Genomic DNA, 22,013 nt, shown 5'->3' with positions numbered 1-22,013 from the left:
TCTGGGTTCAATTCCAGTCAAGGGCACGTACCTCGGTTGCAGCTCAATCCCCAGCCCCGGTCGGGGCACGTGTGGGAGGCAACCAATTGCAATGTGTCTCTCTCACATCGATCTTTCTCTCTCTCTCTTTCTCTCCCTCTCTCCCCCTTCACTCTCTGAAAAGCAATGGAAAAAAGATCCTCGGGTGAGGATTAAAAAAAAAAGGAAAACCTAAGTCTAGTACCTCTTTATTTTTGAATCCTCACCCGAGGATCTCTTCTCCATTGCTTTTCAGAGAGAGTGGAAGGGAAAGAACGGGGGGAGGGGGGGGCATCGATGTGAGGGAGACACATGGATTGGTTGCCTCCACAAAGGCCCCGACAGGGCCAGGGATCGAGCCTGCAACTGAGGTAGGTGCCCTTGGCCGGAATCCAGCCCGGGACCCTTCAGTCCTCGGGTCGAAGCTCTAACCACTGAGCCAAACCAGCTGGGCGTCTACTACCTTCTTGCAAAGCACTTTTTTCACTTTACCACATGGGTGCAGCCAAATTATAGAAAACCTTGGATAAAAGATTATATATGAAGGTGCTTGGAAAACTATAAAGTGCAGGAGGTATATGGGAAATCCCTGTACCTTCTGCTCAGTATTGCTATGAACCTAAAGCTGCTCTAAAATAATAAAGTTTTTTTTTTTTTAAATATATCTTTATTGATTTCAGAGAGAAGAAAGGAGAGGGAGAGAGATAGAAACATCAATGATGAGAGAGTCATTGATGGAGCCCACAACCCGGGCATGTGCTCTGACCAGGAATCGAACCCCGATCACCTGGATCCCAGGTCGACGCTCAGCCGCTGAGCCATGCCCGGCCAGGCTAAAGTATATTATTTGTAAAAAATCAAACAAACAAAAAAACTGTAAAGTGCCATGTGATTATGCCACACTAAAAAGTTCAACTAGCACAGCCAGCGAGGCTCAGCGGTTGAACATCGACCTAGAATCCAGGAGATGACAGTTCGATTCCCGGTCAGGGCACATGCCCGGGTTGCGGGCTCCATCCCCAGTCAGGGGCGTGCAGGAGGCAGCTGATCAATGACTCTTCCATCAATGATGTTTGTATCTCTCTCTCTCCCTCTCCCTTCCTCTCTCTGAAATTAACAGAGATATATATATATTTTTAATTATGCACACAAATGCCTAATAAGTGGGAAAATATTCACAATAAAACATTAAGTAAATAAAACTGGACATTTTCTATATCCTATAGAAATATAATCCTATTGTAAAAATAATATTTGTGTATATATGTGTATACACATATAAGCATTCACATGGATGCACAAATATATGTAAAAGCATTGGAAGGAAATAGATCCAAATGTAAACAGTGGCTCTCTGGATAGTGTCATTACAAGTGGCTTTCATGATTTCTTCTGTATTCTTCCATTTTTTACATTGTCAACAAAATGAGCACAATCATTGTTATAATTAAAAATTATGACCAAAGTGATGAGAATGTAGTTACATTTACAGGATAAGAGAGCAGCCAAGGAAGAAGAAAAGACGCCTCCTTCCCAAGTGTAGCTGGGTGAGGCACATGCTCAGGGTAAACTGACGGGCAGGAGTCAGTGCCACAGAGTCGTCCAGGGTATGGGGGGCTGAGAAGAGGCCAGTGGCCTGCGCAGTGAGGAAGTCATTGTTGATGTTTACAGAGGAGCTTGTATCACACACCTTTCTTCCCTCTTCTCCTCCTCCCTCACTCTTCTGCATTTAGAAAAGGCAGTACATTGGGTGACTGGGAGTTCAGGCTTTCAGTTCTCACCCCACCACTCACAAGTTGTGTGATCTTGATCAAGTTTCTTACCTCTCTGAGCCTCAGTTGCCTCATCTGTAAAATGAGGAGTGGTATCAGTACCTGCTTTATAGGGCTGTTACAAGAATTCGATGGATTAATATTGTAAGTATTTAGGACAGGGCCTGACACATAGAAAGCACTCAATAAATGTTGGCTAGAATTATGATGTCATTCAGCCCTGTAAGTTTTCCTCTCTGCTTTCTCCTAGACTTTGTATGCCTAGCAGGTTCTAGCACACCCACAGGCAATGTTGAGAGACCCACTTAAGACAATCCACTTAGACAAAAGCTCTAAAGGCACCGTTTTTCATACCAAAGTCCCCAAACCACAGAATGTCCCAGCAGAGATTTCCCATAGTCTTCATTATCTTCCTAAAACCACAAGGCACCCAAGGGAAAAATCTGTACCTTTCCACTCTTCTAACTACATTTCTGTTTTTCTGCTTACTCCCTACTTATCTCCAGGGCCTAACAGAGAATGGCACACAGTAGGACTCAAAAATTATTGCTGAACCAGTGGATGCAATTCTTCCTCGTCTGCCCCTTTGACAGATGCTGACAAGGTGTACCAGAGGGAGCAAGTCCACAGCCCCAGCTTTTAATACACAACACAAGATTCATGGGCGCATCTCCCTGAAGCCTCAGCTTCCTCAGCTATAAACTAAGAATACAAATATCTGCAGCTACCTCACCAGGCTGCCATGGGAATCAAATCAAACAAAATACTACACTAGAGCCCACTGAAAAGAATAAAGTATCATACAGTTGGCAGGCACTATTATTTTGATATAGCATATCTGTATCAGTAACAGTGAGTCAGAGAAAGAAGAGGTAATTTAACCCTAACAAGCAAAAATGTTGACTTGTAAACTGCTCAATAGGCTATGATAAGTGGAGGCATGTGAAAATACAAAGGATTTTGTGTTATTTTATTGCAATTTCTGGTTCTTCCCCTATCACAGAATTAGAGGTAGCCTGAAAATTAGTCTCTCTGATTGGTGTACCTGTATCCTCCTAGTAGCCTGAAAATTCCTCCACCGCCCTGCACTGCAAGCAGCTCTGAAAACCAAAGGCTTTGCCACATTAAAAAGGTCATTCTATGCATTCTCCTGGACTGCACAGTACATCCCACTCTAAAAACGCTAACAGTAAGACTGTAAGTCCAATGACCACAGCAAGGAGGAAGAGATGGGGGTGACTCAAGGAGGCAGAGAACCACTCACTTGGCTGGGGGCAGGGACAACATCTTGTGCATGGTGGAGCTCATTCGGTCTCTGCCCAGACTAAAGGCATCCTTGGTCAAAGACACAGCTTCCTTGGTGAGGTCCATGGTGGCATGTAGAGCTTCCTTGGTGGCATCCTTGGTCATGTGAATAGCACTTGACAATTCTCCTTCAATGTTCTTCAAGGGCATAAGCTCACCATGTCCATTCACAGGAGTATCCCTAACACCGGCAGGCTTCAGGGCAGCTGGTGAGCTGGATGCTTGGGCTCTGCTCAGTCTTTTGGCCTGCAGGGAATCCACTGCCTCATGGCCCTTCCCTGCCACCTGCTGTGCAAGAGAATCTGAGTCCTGCAGTTCTCCGTTGCTATGGAGAGGCAGTGGCCTATCCTGGGGCGCATCTAGGTTTTCAACGCCACTATCCTCCAGAACCTTCTCAGGGCTTGCTGGGCCCTGGTCTGAGGAGGCATCAGACTTCAGCTCCCGATCCTCTGAAGGAGACAGCTCTGAATCTATAAGGCTGGTGGTATCTGAACCTGCAGAGTCAGCTTTGGCAGCACCAGGGACAGGATGCATGAGCAGAGCCACCTCAGCACTGGGGAAGAGGACACCAATGCAGGCTGTCTGGTCCTGCAGGGCAGACCCAGTCATGGCCTCTGTGTCCTTGGTCAGCTGCTCCTGAAGGCCCTGGAGTACCTCCTTCAGGCGAAGGAGAGCCAAGTACTGGTAGTGGTCAAGCCTCACACGGACATGCGCAGGGGAGTGCACAAGCATGTGAACATCCGCCACATCCTCCAGCTCGGTCAGAGGCTCTTTGTTGTCCACACCACCACCACTTTCCCTCAGAATCTCCATGACTTCTGGAAAGCCTGACAGGCTTTTCAAATCATGCTCTGTCTTTGACCTCAGATGGGACAAAGTGTCGGGGGCCAGGGCCTCAGACTGAACAGGACTGCCAAAGCTGGCTGATGGCTTCAGCCTCCCTTCTGTGGCCAAAAGTAGTTTCCGTGCCTGGGCTTGCTGCCAGCGAAGGGGCAGGCAGGCCCAAACGGACAAGGGAAAGGGGGCCACAAAATTCAAGGTCCGGCCTTTGAAGTTCTCTGTTCCCTCAAAGTCCAAGGAGATCTGGGGGAAGTGGATGGACCAGAGATCCTGGGAAGCCTTAGGCCTCTGGGGAGGGAGGGTATTAGCATGAGGGAGGTTGGAATCCATCTGGAAGGTATGATGCAAAAAAAGCATATGCAGAAGGCTGAAGCCACCTGGAACCTTGGGGAACTGAGCATAATTGGAATGAAAGAACTCAGCAGCAGCAAAACCCTGGAAGAGACTGTGGAGGTCTGGACAGCTGCAGTGCGGGGCATGACGTGTATTGGTGGCAGTCATGCCTGATGCAGAGAAGACCAGGGCCTGGGGTCGATGCAACCCAGCCTGCTCTCTCTTCTCTAGTGGGAAGCTCACCTTCAGGGAGAAAAGGAAACCCAATTAATTCAGAATGGCCATCTGAATATCTCCATACCCCACCATTAACACACAATAAAAAACCATTTGGGTTGTGAAACTGTTTTCCTTATTTCTATCCAGTGGAAAGAGCAGAACCCTAGATCATGACAACCCGAGAAATGCAGCTGTGGCTGTGAACAGGTAACAAAAACCCCACTCTCTCCCCACCTTCAACCAGAAGGCATCCAGCCGGATGTCCAAGTGTTCATCTTTCTGGCTTGAATCTTCAAGTTTGTAGATAGCTTTGAACTGCTCCAAGCTGCGGTATAAATCCAGGCAGAAGAGGTTTCCCCAGAGCAAGCTGACAGGATCCATAGTAAATGTCAGACCATTTAACTCAATGTAGAGATTGGGACAGGGAACTGGAAAGCAGAGAAAAAGAGAATAGCCATGTACAAAGTAGCAGCTCGACTCCTATTTACCAGCTAATATTCATTTTACTATCAAGAGAGTAAACATTTATTCAGGGCAGAGTTTTAACAAAGGTGTGCTAAACTGACTCAAACATCTAAACTCCTAACGACAAATGAGAATATAATTAGTAGCCTCAACTCTGACAAATGGGAAGAGCATGCCTGGACAGTAAGAAATGGCCACCTCCGATGCTTACCTGGAAGCTCTTGATTATCTGGGAAATAATACTCTGTGAACTCAATGTGAATGGCAGAGACCTGAGTGGGTAGGTTGTGAAGTTTCCGACTACAGGAGAGGAGTGTAGATGGCTTCTTACTGGGCTGTCCAGCTGTAGAAACCTATGTGATCACAAACTGCTGTTAGCATCTATGCTGCACCCAGAATAGAATTTCCTGTTTCCTCTACTATCCTTCCAGAGTCTGTCCCAGGGAGTACAGTGCCTTTACACATATTTTACACGTATTACAGGCATTCTTACACCTGTCTAACACTATCCACAAGTTCATGTTTTCAACGGAAGGTTTGTAAGGTTTGTAGTGGGCTATTCACAGGATATAGGGAATCCTAAGTCCAGATCTCAACAGCTATGCTCAGAAGGAAACAGACGAAAGTGTCGGAAAACAGCCCCAAATTCCACAACTTTGTTCATACTTGTTGCCTTCCAAACGTACTGCCCCACCCCTTTTCAACCACGTTTCCCCATGTCCTGGACTCCTCACCTGGTGGATGTCCAAGTCATCCACCCGTATTACTACACAGCTAGAGCGCAAGCGATTCCATGCTGGAGGCCGAAAGGCAGCCTGTCGGCTCTGAGAGGGGCTTCTCTCAAGGGGGGTTTTTCGAGGACTGGAGAGAGAATCTAAGTGAAAATAAAAAAGTGGGAAAAAGAATCAGACACATTCAACTCTCATTATTAATAGAATTAAGAAGTAAAGACTCTAATTAGGATTATAAAGTAATGATCCTAAGATCATTAATGCTATATGTAGGAAAGATAGCTTAACACTGTCTAGCTTCTGGATGGAACTCAAAAATTATCTTCTCCTTAAGACCAAGGCAACAGCCTATTGAATAGAGGTGATGACAACCTCTCTCAACATTGCAGCCATCCCTGGGGACAAACAGGACTCTGTAAAGAAAAAAGTCACTAATGACTCTCCATGGGATAAGGTTGGGATAACTAGCTAGTCCAGTGCTTTATCTCCACTGGATATTCAAAGGTAAATGGCCAGAGGCTAAGCAACAGGAGTCCTCCAGCTCCTCATAACCCACCTGTTTTCCTCCAGGAGGAAGAGTCTACCCCCAGGTGCCAGGGTGATTTCAGACCCATCTCTTCATGCCACTTCTCCATTTTACTCTGAAATTCCATTACCAGTTTCTGGGCCCACTGGCCTCGGGTCTCCATGGCCTCACAGTGACGTACCCAGTGTTTGCAGCTATCGCCTGTACAACAAAAAAGCAAAAAGAATTGAGTCCAAGATCATGATCCAATTTTCCAATTTTTCGTTTCCATTGGTATAATCATAGTTCAGAATCTGATCCCTCAGCACCAAACCAGAATTTTCTGGGATAAGTAAAAATCATCCAGTGAGAGTGCTCAAGTTCTTCTGGATTCCATGTGACTTTCCCCTCACATTCCTGAAGGCCAGCTTCTGGCTGCTGCCATCTTTGACTATAGATTACTGGACAGGCTCTAACCAGTGAAAGTAAGGGGCAGAGGGTAGAATCAAAGCAACATCTCAGGCACTCCCTTCCTTCCCTACTTCCTCTCAACCCTGTTAAAAAATCATCAATAATGGACCCTGAAAGTTTCCAGATGTCCTCTGGAAGAGGTCTATTTCCAATACCTCATGTGCTGCAAGCCCTCACACAGTCCTGCAGGGCAGTCAGGGATGAACCCAGGAATCTGCGCTGAATACCTGGGCCATGGTAGAACTGCCCCCATTCAGAATTCCCATACCTGCCCAGTGGAAGGGGTAATAGTCAAATGCCATTTTGCGGAAAGTAAGCTGCATGGCACCATCCATGAGTCTGTTTGCAGAGACACCTATAAAAGAAAAATAAAAGTGACTAGCAACAGGAGGAACAAAGAAGCCTAAACACCTCTTGAAGCATTAAAGTTCTCTTCAGGCCCTAGCCAATTTTCCTCAGTGGTTAGAGTGTTGGCCCTCAAACTGAAGGGTTCCGGGTTCGATTCCAGCCAAGGGCACGTACCTTGGTTGCAGACTCAATGCCCAGCCCCGGTCAGGGTGCATGTGGGAGGCAACCAATTGATGTGTTTCTCTCACATTGATATTTCTCTCCCCCCCCTCCACTCTCTCTAAAAAGCAATGGAAAGAATATCCTCGCGTGAGAATTTAAAAAAAAAAATGTTCTCTTCAGGATCTGATACACATGACGTCAGGTGATTTTCAAGACTGAGTCCCTCCTCTTTGAGTTACAACAGTCAATGGACATGCTCTAAAAGATCCAAAGAAAAGTATATTCCACTGTTTCTATAAATAGCTGCCAAGTTTCCAGAAAGGCAAAAGAAACTGCAAAACTCAGGATTCAGGAGTTCCAATCCTAGGTCTCCCTTAGACATATTCTACCAACCTTGACTGATTGATTAATTCCCCAAACCTAACAATACTTGTAGTACTGTCCCTCAGCACAATACCTGGAGAGGCATAAGGCAGATTCCCCCCAAAACAGGACCCATATTATTTCCTTTCATATCCTGGCCTCATAGAGAAAACTGTGTTAACACTGTACATACAAAATACCATGGAATACTAAAAATAGTACACTAACAAGAACATTGTAAAATAAACATACAGAATATTGTAGTTAAGTTGGAACTTTTACAATAAGACAATTATTATATTGACTTCCAGTCAAGATGCTGGAGTAGAAAAATGCAGTGCTCGCCTCCTCCCACAATCAAAATTACAACTAAACTACAGAACAACATCATTCAGAACTGCCTGAAACCCAGCTGAATAGAAGTCCTACAACTAGGGATTTAAAGAAGCCACATCGAGACTGGCAGAAGCAGAGATGTGGAACGGGCTGGTCGCACACCCACGTGTGGTGATTAAATATCAGGAGGGATATCTCCACTGCAAAAGACCCCCTGAGGAGCTAGGGGACCCAGCCCCACACCAAGACCCCTAGTCTAGGGTTCCAGTGCCAGGAAGGGACGTCCCCATAACTTCTGGCTATTAAAACCAGCAGGGATTGTGGCTGAATGACAGGGAGTCCCAGGCAGTTCCTCTTAACGGACCCACGCACGGACTTACTCTGACTCACTAGCTCTGAACTCCAGCGCTGGGACAGCAGCTCAAAAGGTACCAGGGACATTTGGGGAGGAACTGAACTATCTGGCATCAGCGCAAGAGCTGGGGGACAGCTTTCTCCCAGACAGAAGTGCTGGCAGAGACCATTATTCCTTTGATGAGCCCGCCCCACAGACTGGCAGGCGGGTGTCATATCTGAGTCTCCATCAACCCTGCTATCACCATTGCCCCGAACTGTTGATTCCCTGAGACCCAGCCCCAACAAACTTGCCGGACCACCCAAGCTGTTTGCAGTGGCTTTTCCATATGAATGGCCTGTCTTGGCTCATGCTTCACTTTCCTAAAATCTCTGAAACAAGCAGCATCTGGCCTCATTGTGCCCAGTACCTCTCCCTAAGTGGTCCCAGGCCCGTCACTAGTGGCAGCCAGCCTTGGTCCACAGGTTGGCCTCTCCTGGGCATCTCCAAGCCTAGCACAAGTAGCAGCCATCTGCAGATCTCTCTGTAGCTCAAACCTTGTGGCCCAGGGCAGAATACAGGTGGTGACTGATCTTGCCTGCACCTCCGGGAGGCCCCCCCAGCCTGGTTGACAACTTCGGACCACATCAAAGCACCACCCAACCACCTCCACAGTGACACACTCAAGGGGGCGGACTCAGCAGGCACCACAGTCCCACTGAAGTAAGCCCTGCTCTGTGGGGTGGGCCCCTACACAACTGATCCTCCATGGTGGTCTGTGGTGACAGCCAGCCAGGCCTTGCAGCCAACTGGCCTAGGGGTAAATCCCTCACATTGATGTGCCAACAGCAATCAAGCCTCAACTACAACAGGAGGGTGTACACAGCCCAAGGGAGGGAAAGGAGGCACACCTGGAGTGCTCAGCTTAGGTGATCAGGGAGGCTGTGCCACTGGACCCTATAGGACACCTACCATATTAGGCCACTCTACCAAGCCCCAGGAGACATAGCAGCTCTGTTTAATACATAGAAACAAACACAGGGAAGTTGCTGAAATGAGTAGACAAAAGAAACATGTCCCAAATGAAAAAACAGAACAAATCTCCAGAAAAGAACAAAACAAAATGAAGACGAGCAATCCACTAGATACGGAGTTCAAAACACTTATCTCTTCAACTAGACCCTAAGAACTGTAAGAGGAGGGACTATTCTACATATATGTATTATCTGACCTACCCTGTCCCTTACTAGAATGAAGGGAAGTACCATGAGATCCTCCAGGTATAAGCTGGTACACCTACAACCAGAGGGTCTTTTCCATCCAATCTAGACCTCACAAGTTCTGGACTAATCAACACCCTACCAAGAGATACACCTATACCAGCGTTCCTACTGCTCAGTCTTTTTTTTCATAATTACTCTAAGGGATCTTTTTATGCATTTTTTCCTAATTGCCCCCTCCATGAAATTTTAATACCTCAGATATACTGTATATCTTCTTATGTACTATATGTCTATCTGTGCTCTATACATAAAAAAAGTAAGTGTAAAGCTTTGCCTGTTATTCAATGCAAGGTTAAGAAAGACTAAATTTTGTTAACTTAAAAAGTTAAATTAAGCCTGGCCGGGCGGGGCTCAGCGGTTGAGTGTCGACCTAGGATCCAGGCGATCGGGGTTTGATTCCCGGGCAGGACACATGCCCAGGTTGCGGGCTTGATCCCCAGTCGGGGGCGTGCAGGAGGCAGCCAATCAATGACTCTCTCATCATTGATGTTTCTATCTCTCTCTCCCCCTCTCCCCCTTCCTCTCTCTGAAATCAATAAAGACACTTTTTTTTTTAATTTTTTTAAAAGTTAAATTAAAAAAATTTAAACTAATTTTAACTTAACTTTATATCTGCTGAGTAATTTTAATGTGATTTATTTACTTATATAAATTATAATTTATCAAATTACATATGAAAATTTGCAATTTATATAAATACATAACAGTAATATAATCAAATATTTAATCATTCAAAATTATTTTAGCAAAAACAAAACAGCTGAAAATTTTAAATTAATTTCATTAAAAATATATTAAATGAACTTAGCTTTTAACCTTTGCTTGATATGAAAAAATAATCTTTAACTTAACTAGCTGCTAGATATTCATTCATATATTGTCAGTATTTTTTCTTTTCAGCACTTGACTAAATGATGGGTTGAATAACATTTGTAGAATTAAATAATAAAATATAAACTATTTTGATTTAATTCTCAAAGCTCAAATCACAAAAGTACTGAAGATCAAACATAAACAACCCTGACAAGCCACCCAGTGGCAGCCAGCAGGTGTGTGCAGGCTACCTCTTACCATACGACTTTGAGATCAAGCAATGGATTGAAAGAAAGTCCTCTAATCACAGCCATCTATTCAACAGTTTGCAGTACTGATCTTCCATACATTCTGTGTGCCTTTCATGAATTCAACATCAATGTTACTCAAGTGACATCCAAGCAAAAACCAAGGAGAAATTAAATACTAAGGAATAAAATTTTGTCAGACAGGGTGAAGCTTGGAGGACTGCAAACCATTGTTATATGTAAGATTTTTTTTTACCCCCCACCAAAGAAACAATTTTCAATGTCTAGAATAGGCAAATATTAAGACAGAAAATAGATCAGTTGTTGCTTACGGCTGTGAAATGGGAAGTGACAGTTAATGGATACAGGATTCCTTTTAGGGGGGACAAAAATGCTCTAAAACTGGATTATAGTGATGATGGTGCAACCCTATGAACACACTAAAAAACAATGAGTTGTATATTCTAAATGGGTGAATTATATGGTATGTAAATTATATCTTGATAAAGCTGTTTAAAAGAAAAGAGTAGATTTTCACCTGCTTGGGGGAAATATCCCAATTCAAATGCATGAGCTAGGCTATTGGAGGGAGGGGGTTTCACAGCCATGCTGCCTCTGTTGGAGTTACTTAGAGCTAAAAGAACAAGCTACAAGAGCATATAAAAACAGGGTCTAGAAATGAAACCAAATATAATTACCAATCACCAACATACTTAATTTTAAACACATAATTATATATGAGACATAAATGATAGTGTGCATAAGTGACTAATGATAGTTCTGCAATGAACTGGTGGGAAAGGAGAGCCTTGCTTTAAGAGAGGCCAAGGTTTGGCTCACAGGCCTTATTCTGAGGGAAAATGGTTAAAAAGAGTCAGGTGACCCTCTTTCCCATCAACCACCAACCTCCACTCTGAAGCCTTTGAAGTGAGAGATGCTCCAGTTTGATTTCTTTTATTGAGATATAACTGACATTGATTTCAGTTGTGTAACATAATAATTCGACATTTTTATATATTGCAATAGGTGTAATTAACATCCATCCCCATGCAGTTACAAAATTTTTTTGTTATAAGAACTTTTAAGATCTACTCTTAACTTTCGAATAACAATACAGTATTATTAACTATAGTAACCACGCTGTACATTCTATCTCCATGACCTATTTACTTTATAACAAGTGTGTACCTCTTGACTCCCTTCATACATTTGTCCCCCTCCCTATGGAAACCACCAAACTATGCGCAATATCCATAAGTTCAATTTCTTTTGTTTTTTAGATTCCACATATAAGGAAGTTATACAGTATTTTTCGTTCTCTGACTTATTTTACTTAGAATAATGCCCTTAAGGTCCATTCATGTTGTCACAAATGGCAGAATTCCCTTCTTTTTTATGATTGAATAATATTTCATTGTATGTATATATCTGCGCGTGTGTGTGTGTATGTGTGTGTATCTTTATCCATTCATTCACCAATGGACATTTAGGTCACTTTACCCATTCATCCATCAATGTACATTTAGGCTGTTTCTGTATCTTGGTTATTGTAAATAATGCTGCAATAAACATGGGGAGGCAGATATCTTTTAGAGTTAGTATTTTCATTTCCTTTGGCTAAATACCCAGAAGAGGGATTGCTGGGTCACATGGTATAGTTGTATTTCTAACTTTTTTAGGAACCTCCATACTCTTTTCCATAGTGGCTGCACCAATTTACATTCCCACCAACACGGCACAAGGGATTCCTTTTCTCCACACCTCGCCAACACTTCACTTCTTGTCTTTTGGGTAATAGCCATGCTAACAGGTGTGAGGTGATACCTTATGGTCATTTTGATTTGCATTTCCCTGATAAGTAGTAATGTTGAACACCTTCTTATGTACCTGTTGGCCATCTGTATGTCTTCTTTGGAAAAATGTCTATTCAACTCCTCTGCCCTGTTTAATTGGATTGGTTTTTTTTGCTATTGAGTTGTATTATGTTTTGAATATTACCCCTTATCAGATATGTGATTTACAAATATTTTCTCTCATTTGGTAGGTTGCCTTTTCATTTTGTTGATGGTTTCCTGTGCTGTGCAGATGCTTTTTAGTTTGATGTAGTCCCACCTGTTTATTTTTGCTTTTGTTGCCTTTGTTTCTGGTGTCAAATAAAAAAAAACAAAACACCCCAAGACCCATGTCAAAGATCCAGTTTGATTTTAAGAGACAGTGTTGCCCTGCCCAGGTGGCTCAGTTGGTTAAAGCATCATCGCATGTACCAAAAGGCTGTGGGTTCAACTCCCGGTCAGGGCATATACCTTGGTTGTGGGTTCGATTCCTCTGTCTAAAATCAATAAAAACATATCCTCGAATGAGGATTAAAAAAGAGAGAGAGACAGTGGTACCCTAACTCAAGCCAAACTGTCCCCAATGACCCACCCAGTTTCCAGTAATTTCACCTCTGATACCAAGGGCTACATGAGCATGTTAGTCGGGGAACCCAGCTCTCAGGCTATAGTGTCCCTTAATGAAAATGAAGGTAAATGGAGCCTTCAAAGAGTCTCTACAGCAGCACTGTCCAAAAGAACTTTCTGTGATGATGGACATCTTCTCTGGTCTACAGATAATATTGAGTACTTGAAATGTGGCTGGTGCAAATGAGAAACTCATTTAATTTTGTTTAATTTTAATTTAAATAATCATATGTGGCTAGTGGCTACCATATTGGACAGAGTTATAAAGCAATACTATCCAACAGAAATACAATGTGGGACACAGGTAAGTTTAAATTTTCTAGTAGCCACATGAAAAAGAAGCTTTTTTAAAAAGTGAAATTAATTTTAATACTACATATTATTTAAATCAATATACCCAAAATATTATCATTTCAACATGTAATCAATATGAAAATAATCATCAAAGTATTCTACACTGTACTTTTTGCACTATATCTTCAAAATTCCATGTGTGTATTACACTTGCAGCACATCTCAATTTGGGTCAGCCAACATTTCGAGTGTCCAATAGTCACATGAACAGAACAACTCGAGAAAATCTTAAAGCACTTTCTGCACCACCTAGTTCTTCCTTCCCCTTTCTCCCTAAATCCAAGAGTCAAAGTTTCAAGAACTCTTCCTGTTCTTGCTCCTTTAGTGTCATATACCACACACCTGGGTATAGTAGGCTGGAGTTATCTCCATCTAAAAATACCTCATCCAAAACTTCCATAAATTCCACCAAGTAGATTAATTTAGTTTTATAAATACATGGGGGCTGCAGGGAAAGCCACAGTTATTCATGTCACAGTGTAGATTACAGGGCCCTGGCACAAGAGAGAATAGTGCTCTACACCCCTCATCAAGCAAGAGGATGAAACTCTCAATAATGTATTCTTAATAAAGGCTTCTGAAAGGATTAAAAACAAAACAACTACAACAAAAAACCCAAAGCCTTTATAGTAACATTTGGAAGAAACAATCAAATAAAATAATAATAGTTTTAACACAGAACTTCCAAAATGAATGGGTGGCAAACCAGTGGCAATAATTTATTTCCTGAGGTGGCAAAAGCAATTTTTTTTTTTTAATATATATATATCTTTATTGATTTCAGAGAGAGCAAAGGAGAGGGAGAGAGAGAGATAGAAACACCAATGATGAGAGAGTCATTGATTGAGCCCGCAACCCGGGCATGTGCCCTGACAGGGAATCGAACCCCGATCGCCTGGATCCTAGGTCGACGCTCAACCGCTGAGCCACGCCCGGCTGGGCGCAAAAGCAATCTTAATGCTGCCACTGTTCCTTTCAGCTCTCTGAGTGGGAGTAGAGGAGAGCTGAAGTAACCTCAAGACCAAGAAATAGGCAAACAAGAGAGGGATTGCTGCTTGGTGCATCGGGAAGAAAAGGAAAGGTAGGTTCCCCAGGGAAAGTTAGTGTAGGTCTCATTAAAAGGCAAATATAGCCCTAGCCAGTGTGGCTCAATTGGTTGGAGCATCAACCCATGGACCAAAGGGTCGTGGGTTTGATCCCCAGTCAGGGAGTGTACGGGGAGGGAGACAACTGATTGATGTTTCTCACATCAATGTTTCTCTCTCTTCTATCTCCCTCTCCCTTCCTTTCTCTCTCTCTCAAATAAAGGCAAACATAACTTTCAGAGAAAATAAGGCGGCAAGAGACAAATCTACCACAGGAGAGCATGTAAAACCAAGAAATGGTGGTAAAGGGAAGTACAGAGGAAAAACACAAAGTATTGAAGAAATGGGCATCAGAATAATAATACTGAAAATTTCCCTACTACCAAGGTCCTCAAAATTCCGTGTGTATCTCATTTGAGCCTGACAACAACCTGTGAGGTAAACAAGATGTAACTGAACTCAAGTTCACAAATGAAGAAACTCAAAGAGGTTAAGTAAGCAGTTACAGTGAGCTCCCCAAGGCTCACAAAGGAAAGAAGTCAATTGCTTTTCCATTCTGAATAAACGTGTACGTGTATGTAAGAGAAATTGCTGTAATGAACATAAAAGCAAGACAAAAACGCAGCATAACCTCTCTGCTTGGGAAGAGCATATTTACATATAATAATTATTTAAACTGATTTAAAAATCTGAAAATGCTGAGGTTTTCTACAGTTGAATTTTCTTTCCTATTGCTTACATCAGTGGTCAGCACTGCCCAAGGGGCTTTTGGAGATAAAATAAAGTATGCGCTGCTAGGGCTGTACCCCTGAAGGTTCTGATTTAAGTGGGGTCTGGGGAGAGTCTGGCATCTGTATTTTATCAAGTACTACAGGAGGTTCTATTGCACCTTAAAGGCTGAAGAGCTCTGCTTACACTGACAGACAGAGCTACCAGAGGAAGGCGGAGGCTCAAGGATGCCTGTGATTGAGGAAAACCAACCAAAGTGCTCCACAGTGTCTAGAAAAGCACCTTCCTCCCCAAGCTTTGCCCAGGCTCAGGCCTCACGGGGTACCTGGCTCTCGGGACTGGCTATCATCACAAATGTGCAGGTCCAGACGGGAGATGAGCAGATGGTAGGAGGACTCTTTCACATCAAATTTCTCAAAGTACTGGCTGAGGCGGTTGCTGCTGTTGCTGCTGCTGCCCTGGCTGCCACCAAATGCCTGGGCCCAGGACTGCTGGGCACTGGGAGCAGGTGGGGTGGTCTACATGTGACAGAGAAAAAAACATGATGCCCGGACCCTCAGAGACTCCTCTGCAGGCTTTTTAAAGCTTTAGCCCACTCTGAAGAAAAGCACAATTCAGCAAGGTGCCCTCCCTTCCCTCTCATAACTGTTCACCTGGTAACTCAGGTCTGTCCCACCGAAATTACCCAAATTCCCAAAAGCCTAATTACAATTAGTCTAGTAACTGTCAGAGTACTGTTCTGAGGTCTGAATTGCTCTACAAGCTCTTACCCCCCAGGGCTGAGCTGACTGACGCTAAATCACCTCCTCAGGAATATTCCCCAAACGTCCTCTTTCAGCCCTGGTAGTTAGATGCCTTGTCACTGTGCTTACAGCACAGAGTTTTCCTCTGTTACAGCATTTATCACATCACAGTGCAATAACTTGTTGATGGTCCCTATTTCAAAACAGTGAGAGCTCCAAGGATAGTGTTACCTAACACATTGGAGGCACTCAATGAACAGAATAAATTAATAAATCAGAGGCTGAGGCAAAGCCTATGCACATCCAGAAGTAAATGAAAAATTCCCCGAATATGCCAAATAGTCTAGACTCCGCCTACACTGGTGAGACTTAGGTTGGGCTACCATTTCCCCAGCCCCACCAAGGGTATCTGTTTTGCCTCTCACCTGTACAGGTTCAGGGGCCAGGCTCTTTCTCTGCTGGGCTGACTTCTCCATGGCCTCACTCAGGGACTCTGCATACTTCATCATAGCCTTGAGCTGCGAGTCAGTTAGCACCCAGAGCAGGTCATCCAAAAGGAACATCAGCTTGGAGGCCACCACATTGCAATCTTTGGTCTGAAGGAGTCAAAAGAACACATATTCAGCATCCTGCATCAATCCAACTCCTGAAAGTGACCATCACCCAACTAATTTCAGAGATGGCGTTTCAATCCCCAGGACTTGAAAAGAAAGTATCAAGCACCTTGGAGAGTCAATTTCTTAAAACTACTCGAGCAGCAACAGACAACTGCAAGTTGTCTATGTCAGTGTCCCTATATACGGGTAAAAACTGTGGTTTCCAAAATTAAGAGGACAGGGAAGTGGAAATGCTCTCTTATTAGTGGATACTGTGCAACACTGAATTGCAGGCCCTGCCCTTTCAACTGTCATTCCAGAGGTTAATAACATCAAGAAAAGAGGGTACACCAACTCCCAGGCTATCTAGGAGAATGGACGATGGCAGTTTTATTGAGGTCAGAGAACACACTCACTCTTCTCTTGAGGGCTATTTGGATCCTGCCTTGGTTGGTAATAAGCCTCAGTGGGGTGGTGACTAGGTCCTGATCACCACTGTCTGTGGCATCCGCCTCAATCCGAAGGGTTTGCCAACTTATTTCCTTAAATGTTAAAACCTGGAAGGAGACAGAGTAAAATCCTTTAATTCTTTGGATGAAATTAACCAAAAGGCAGAAGTCCAAGGGAAAGAGATTGGCAAGGCAGAGGCTCCCACCATTCTCAGTTGGGATGCTACCAATAGAAGGCAGTAGATCAGAGATCCACTGAGGAAAGGATATAGCAAAAACACTGGACAGAAAGATTCCTGCATTCCCAGGAATAGGGGATCATTTGAGGAAACCCCCAATGCAGGAATACTGTCCTTTAAGAATCAGTCCTACTTATATCCCCCCATTCTCTACCCTTGCAATGCTAGGGCTGTCACCTCTCCTCGGCGGGGGTCGGTGATGCGGGTGAGGCGGAGGTCACTCTGCTGCCAGTTGGGGTTGACACTATAGCCCTGGAGTTGCCACAATTCAAAAGAAGCATGGAAGGCCTTGGAGTGAATCTTGATGGTGATGGAATTGACGATGATGAACATCCCCTCCACCACCTTCTCAGCAAAGCCATACTCACTACAACAAATGAGGCAGACCAGTGTTCAGAATCATGTGCAACCATCCACACTCTTTGTATTAGAAAACATCAGACAAGACTGTTAATAATGCCCACCTCTGGGTGTTAGAACTATGGATGGTTTTTTTCTTTATTTCTCTCCTCCCATTTCTACTTCCTAATATTATTTAAATTTCTAATAAAATTGTATGATGATACAGTACTCTTTTTAATGGGATTTTCTTTTTTTATTGATTTCAGAGAGAGGAAAGGAGAGGAAGAGAGAGAGAGAAACATCAATGATGAGAGAGTCATTGATTGGCTGCCTCCTGCACGCCCCCGACTGGGGATCGAGCCTACAACCCAGGCATGTGCCCTGACCGGGAACTGAACCCCGATCACCTGGATCCTAGGTCAACGCTCAACTGCTGAGCTACGCCTAGCCGGGCCTTAATGGGATTTTTTTTAATGAAATAAAAGAAAAAGAGTTTACCTGGAAACAATCTCCTTCCTCTTACAAAGAATAAATTGAAAAATCTTTTTATAGTCCACAAATTACCTGAAATAAACATTTGAGTATTTTCTGTGAGGGAAGGTATAACTAGAGAAAGTAAACACTAGGTTTCCACTAAATCTTCAAAGGCAGAGCATACTCTGCAAAGGTACTGGAAAGAGGAAAGAAATACAGCTAGGTGAGCGAGAGGTATAATACTGCGAAATCTAATCAAGAACAGTCTCATCTTTACCCTATCAAATATATTCCAAAGACCATAGCTGTACTTCCACAGTGAAAGGCAGGAAATGGCAAGGAGAGGAATGAAGGTCATTTTAAAGTACTTCTGGATGTGGAAAACAAAGACATTCTTGACATGTAGGTGAAATCAATTATCATTATGAGAGATGAACAGAAGGTCTGCAGGCCTGGCCTGCATGGCTCAGTGGTTGAGCACTGACCTACAAACCAAGGAGGTCACAGTCCAATTCCTGGTCAGGGCGCATGCCCCAGTTTCGGACTTGATCCCCAGTAGGGGGCATGCAGGAGGCAGCCTATCAATTACCCTCATCATTGATGTTTCTCTCTCTCTCCCTCTCCTCTCCTCCGATATCAATAAAAACATATTTTATTTAAAAAAGGAAGGTCTGGAAATTACAAACTAAAACAAACAAACATATGCAGTTGACCCTTGAACAACGCTGAGGGGCACTGACTCCCCCATGCAGTCGAAAATCCACGTATAACTTCCAACTCCCCCCTCTAAAACTTAACTACTGTTGATCAGGAGCCTTAGCAGTAACATAAACAGCTGATTAACACATTTTGTATTTTATATGTATCATATACTGTATTCTTACAATAAAGTAAGCTAGAAAATATCAAGAAAATCATATGGAAGAGAAAACACATTTAAGTACTGTACATAATTTATTGAAAAAAATCCAGCCTTGGCCAGGTGGCTCAGTTGGTTGGAGTGTTGTTTCGTCCACCAAAAAAGGTTGTGAATTCAATTCCCAGTAAGGGCACATACGAGAGGCAAGAGTCTCTCTCTCTCTCTCTTCTTCTTTCTCTAAAATTAATAAACATATCCTCGGGTGAGGATTAAATAATAATAATAAAATAAACAAAACTAATGTATGGTGTTAAAAATCAGGATAAAAGTTACCCTTAGGGATGAGTATGACTAGAAAGGACACAGAAGCCTTCTGGGATACTGGAAGTAGTCTGTTTCTTAATGTGTTAACTTCGTAAAGAATCACTGAGCTATACACTTATGATCTGTCCACTTCAATACAACTTATCAAAAAAACTATACTGAAATAGCTGAAATACCACGTGTCATCTATTAGATTAGGCAAAATTCCTACAGTTTAACGATATCCTCTATTGGCAAGCCTCTGCAAAAACAAGATCTCTTACAAACTGCTGGTGGAAACATAAAATCATAAAATCATTATAAAGGAGAACTTAGCAATGTCTATCAAAATTATACATATAGCCAGGCCGGTGTGGCTCAGCTGTTAAGCATCAACTAGGATCCAGGAGATCTCGGTTCTATTCCCAGTCAGGGCACATGCCCGGGTTGCGGCTCCATCCCCAACAGGAGGTGTGCAGGAGGTAGCCGATCAACGACTCTCTCTCATCATTGATGTTTCTATCTCTCTCTTTCCCTCCCTTCCTCTCTCTGAAATCAATAAAAATATATTTTTAAAAAATTATACATGCATTTGCCCTTTGACCGAAAATGCCACTTCTTGGAATCTATCCCAAAATATGCTAGCAAAAAAAGTAGAAATAACCCAAATGTCCATCCACTGATGAATATATATAAATAAAATGTGGTATAGCCATACAATAGAATATTATTCAGTCATAAAAAGGAATAAAGTTCTAATACATGCTACAGCATAGCTTAACCTTGAAAACATTATGCTAAAAGAAAGAAACTAATCACAAAAGACCACATAGTATATGACTCCATTTACATGAAATGATAGGCATAGACACAGAAAGTAATTAATGGCTGCCTAAGGCTAAGGCAAAGGAAAATGAGGAGTGACTGCTAATTGGTATGGGGTTTCTTTTTGGGTGATAAAAATGTTCTAAAATTGATTGTGGTGATGGCTGCACAACCTGGTGTATATACTAAAAACCACTGAACTGTACACTTTAAATGGGTGAATTCCATGGTATGTGAATGATATCTCAATAAAGCTGTTTTCAAAAATATGCTGGCAAAATACTAAGTGACTTATGAACAAGGTCATTTATTGCTGCACTATTTCCAGCAGCAAAGAACCTGGAAATAATTCAAATATCTATCAACAGAGAACTGGCTATATAACTACCATGACTCTATAAAATATAACTAAAATACTGTGTAAAATATTACATAAAAATAAAGTATTCTACAGGTGCAAAAAGAAATAAGGAACATTTCTCTATAAACTTCTGTGGAGTGATCTCCAGGATATACTTTTAAAAGAACAAAAGCACTGTGCAAAGTGTTTATGGTATGCTACATTTTATGTAAGGAAGTGGGGGCAAAAGAAATATATATACATATAACATACCTTGTTTTATACTTTTAACTTTGGAACTATGTAATTTGACTTAGTTAAAAATAATTTTAACTTTGGAATTATGTAATTATACATAGTTAAAAAATAAATTTAAAAACAATTTAAAAATTAAAAACAATCTAATATAAAACTTCTCGAAGATAGCATAGGAAAAAAATCTAGATGATCCTGGGTATGGTGATGCCTTTTTAGATACAACACCAAAGGCAGGTTCCATGAAAGAAATAATGAATAAGCTGGACTTCGTTAAATTAAAAACTTCTGTTCTGCAAAAGACAGTATCAAGAGAAAGAGAAGCCAAGCCACAGACTTGCAAAAGACATGTCGGATAAAAGACTATTTATCCAAAATATACAAAGAACTCTTAATTCTCAACAATAAGAAAACAACCCAATTAGCAAACAGGCCAAAAACCTTATTAGATACCTCACCAAAGATACACAAATGGCAAACAGGCATATGAAAAGATGCTCCACATCTTGTCATCAGAGAAATGTAAATTAAAACAACAGTGAAACTTCACTACACACCTATCAGAATGGCCAAGATCCAGAACACGGACAAAATCAAATGCTAGCAAGGATATGCAGCGGCAGAAACTCTCACTGATTGTTGGTGGGAATGCAAAATGATATAGCCACTGTGGAAGACAGTTTGGCGGATTCTTCCAGAACTAAATATACTCTTGCCAATACGTTCTAGCAATTATGCTCCTTCATATTCACTCACAGGAGATGAAAACTTATGTCCAGACAAAAAACCTGCACATGGGCAATTATAGCATCTTTACTCATAATTGCCAAAATTTGAAAGCAACCAAGGTGTCCTTCAGTAGGTGAATGGATAAACTGAGGTACATCCAGGAAATGAAATATACTTCAGAGCTAAAAAGAAATGAGCAAGAGAGACATAAAAAGACATAGAGGAACCAATGTATATTACTAAGTGAAAGAAGCCAATCTAAAAAAATAGAAACATACTATATGATTTCAACTATATGACATTCTGAAAAAGGAAAAACTAGAGACAGTGAAAAGACCAGTGATTGCGAGGGGTTGGAGTTGAGAAGGACTGAATAAGTGGAGTAGAGAGGACTTTTAGGCAGTGAAAATACACTATGATAACACCATGACTGATAAAAGTCATTACACATTTGTTCAAAAACATAAAATGTACCCACAGGAGTGAACCTTAATGTAAACTATGAGCTTTGGGTGATTATGATGTGTTAAAGTAGGTTCATCAATTGTTACAAATGTATCACCCAGGTAGAGGTGCTGACAATGGGGAAGGCTATGCACATGTGAGGGGCAGGGGTATATGGCAAATCTCCACACCTTCCTCTTAATGTTACTGTGAACCTAAAGCTGCTATAAAAAATGTTTTTT

General features: G+C 42.3%; 1 protein-coding gene across 2 annotated transcripts in view; it reads right to left on the bottom strand.

Moving 5' to 3' along the window:
• BLTP3A (bridge-like lipid transfer protein family member 3A) overlaps window positions 1-22,013 on the bottom strand; it is a 64,734-nt gene that overhangs the window by 11,872 nt on the left and 30,849 nt on the right. Inside the window, exons 5-14 of one of the 2 annotated variants that reach the window (XM_081141550.1) lie at window positions 17,378-17,567; window positions 16,929-17,069; window positions 16,342-16,512; window positions 15,499-15,691; window positions 6,928-7,014; window positions 6,240-6,410; window positions 5,687-5,826; window positions 5,164-5,305; window positions 4,722-4,915; window positions 3,055-4,511 (exon numbers count right to left, since the gene is read on the bottom strand). In XM_081141550.1, the coding sequence (XP_080997676.1) occupies window positions 3,055-4,511; window positions 4,722-4,915; window positions 5,164-5,305; window positions 5,687-5,826; window positions 6,240-6,410; window positions 6,928-7,014; window positions 15,499-15,691; window positions 16,342-16,512; window positions 16,929-17,069; window positions 17,378-17,567 (2,886 nt within the window). The remainder of the gene's footprint in view (window positions 1-3,054; window positions 4,512-4,721; window positions 4,916-5,163; window positions 5,306-5,686; window positions 5,827-6,239; window positions 6,411-6,927; window positions 7,015-15,498; window positions 15,692-16,341; window positions 16,513-16,928; window positions 17,070-17,377; window positions 17,568-22,013) is intronic. The other variant, XM_081141551.1, reaches the window with a different exon arrangement.

The sequence above is a fragment of the Miniopterus schreibersii genome, assembly GCF_964146895.1.
Source record: "Miniopterus schreibersii genome assembly, chromosome: 6".
NCBI classification, from domain to species: Eukaryota; Metazoa; Chordata; class Mammalia; order Chiroptera; family Miniopteridae; genus Miniopterus; species Miniopterus schreibersii.
This window is presented reverse-complemented; position numbering and strand designations above follow the sequence as displayed.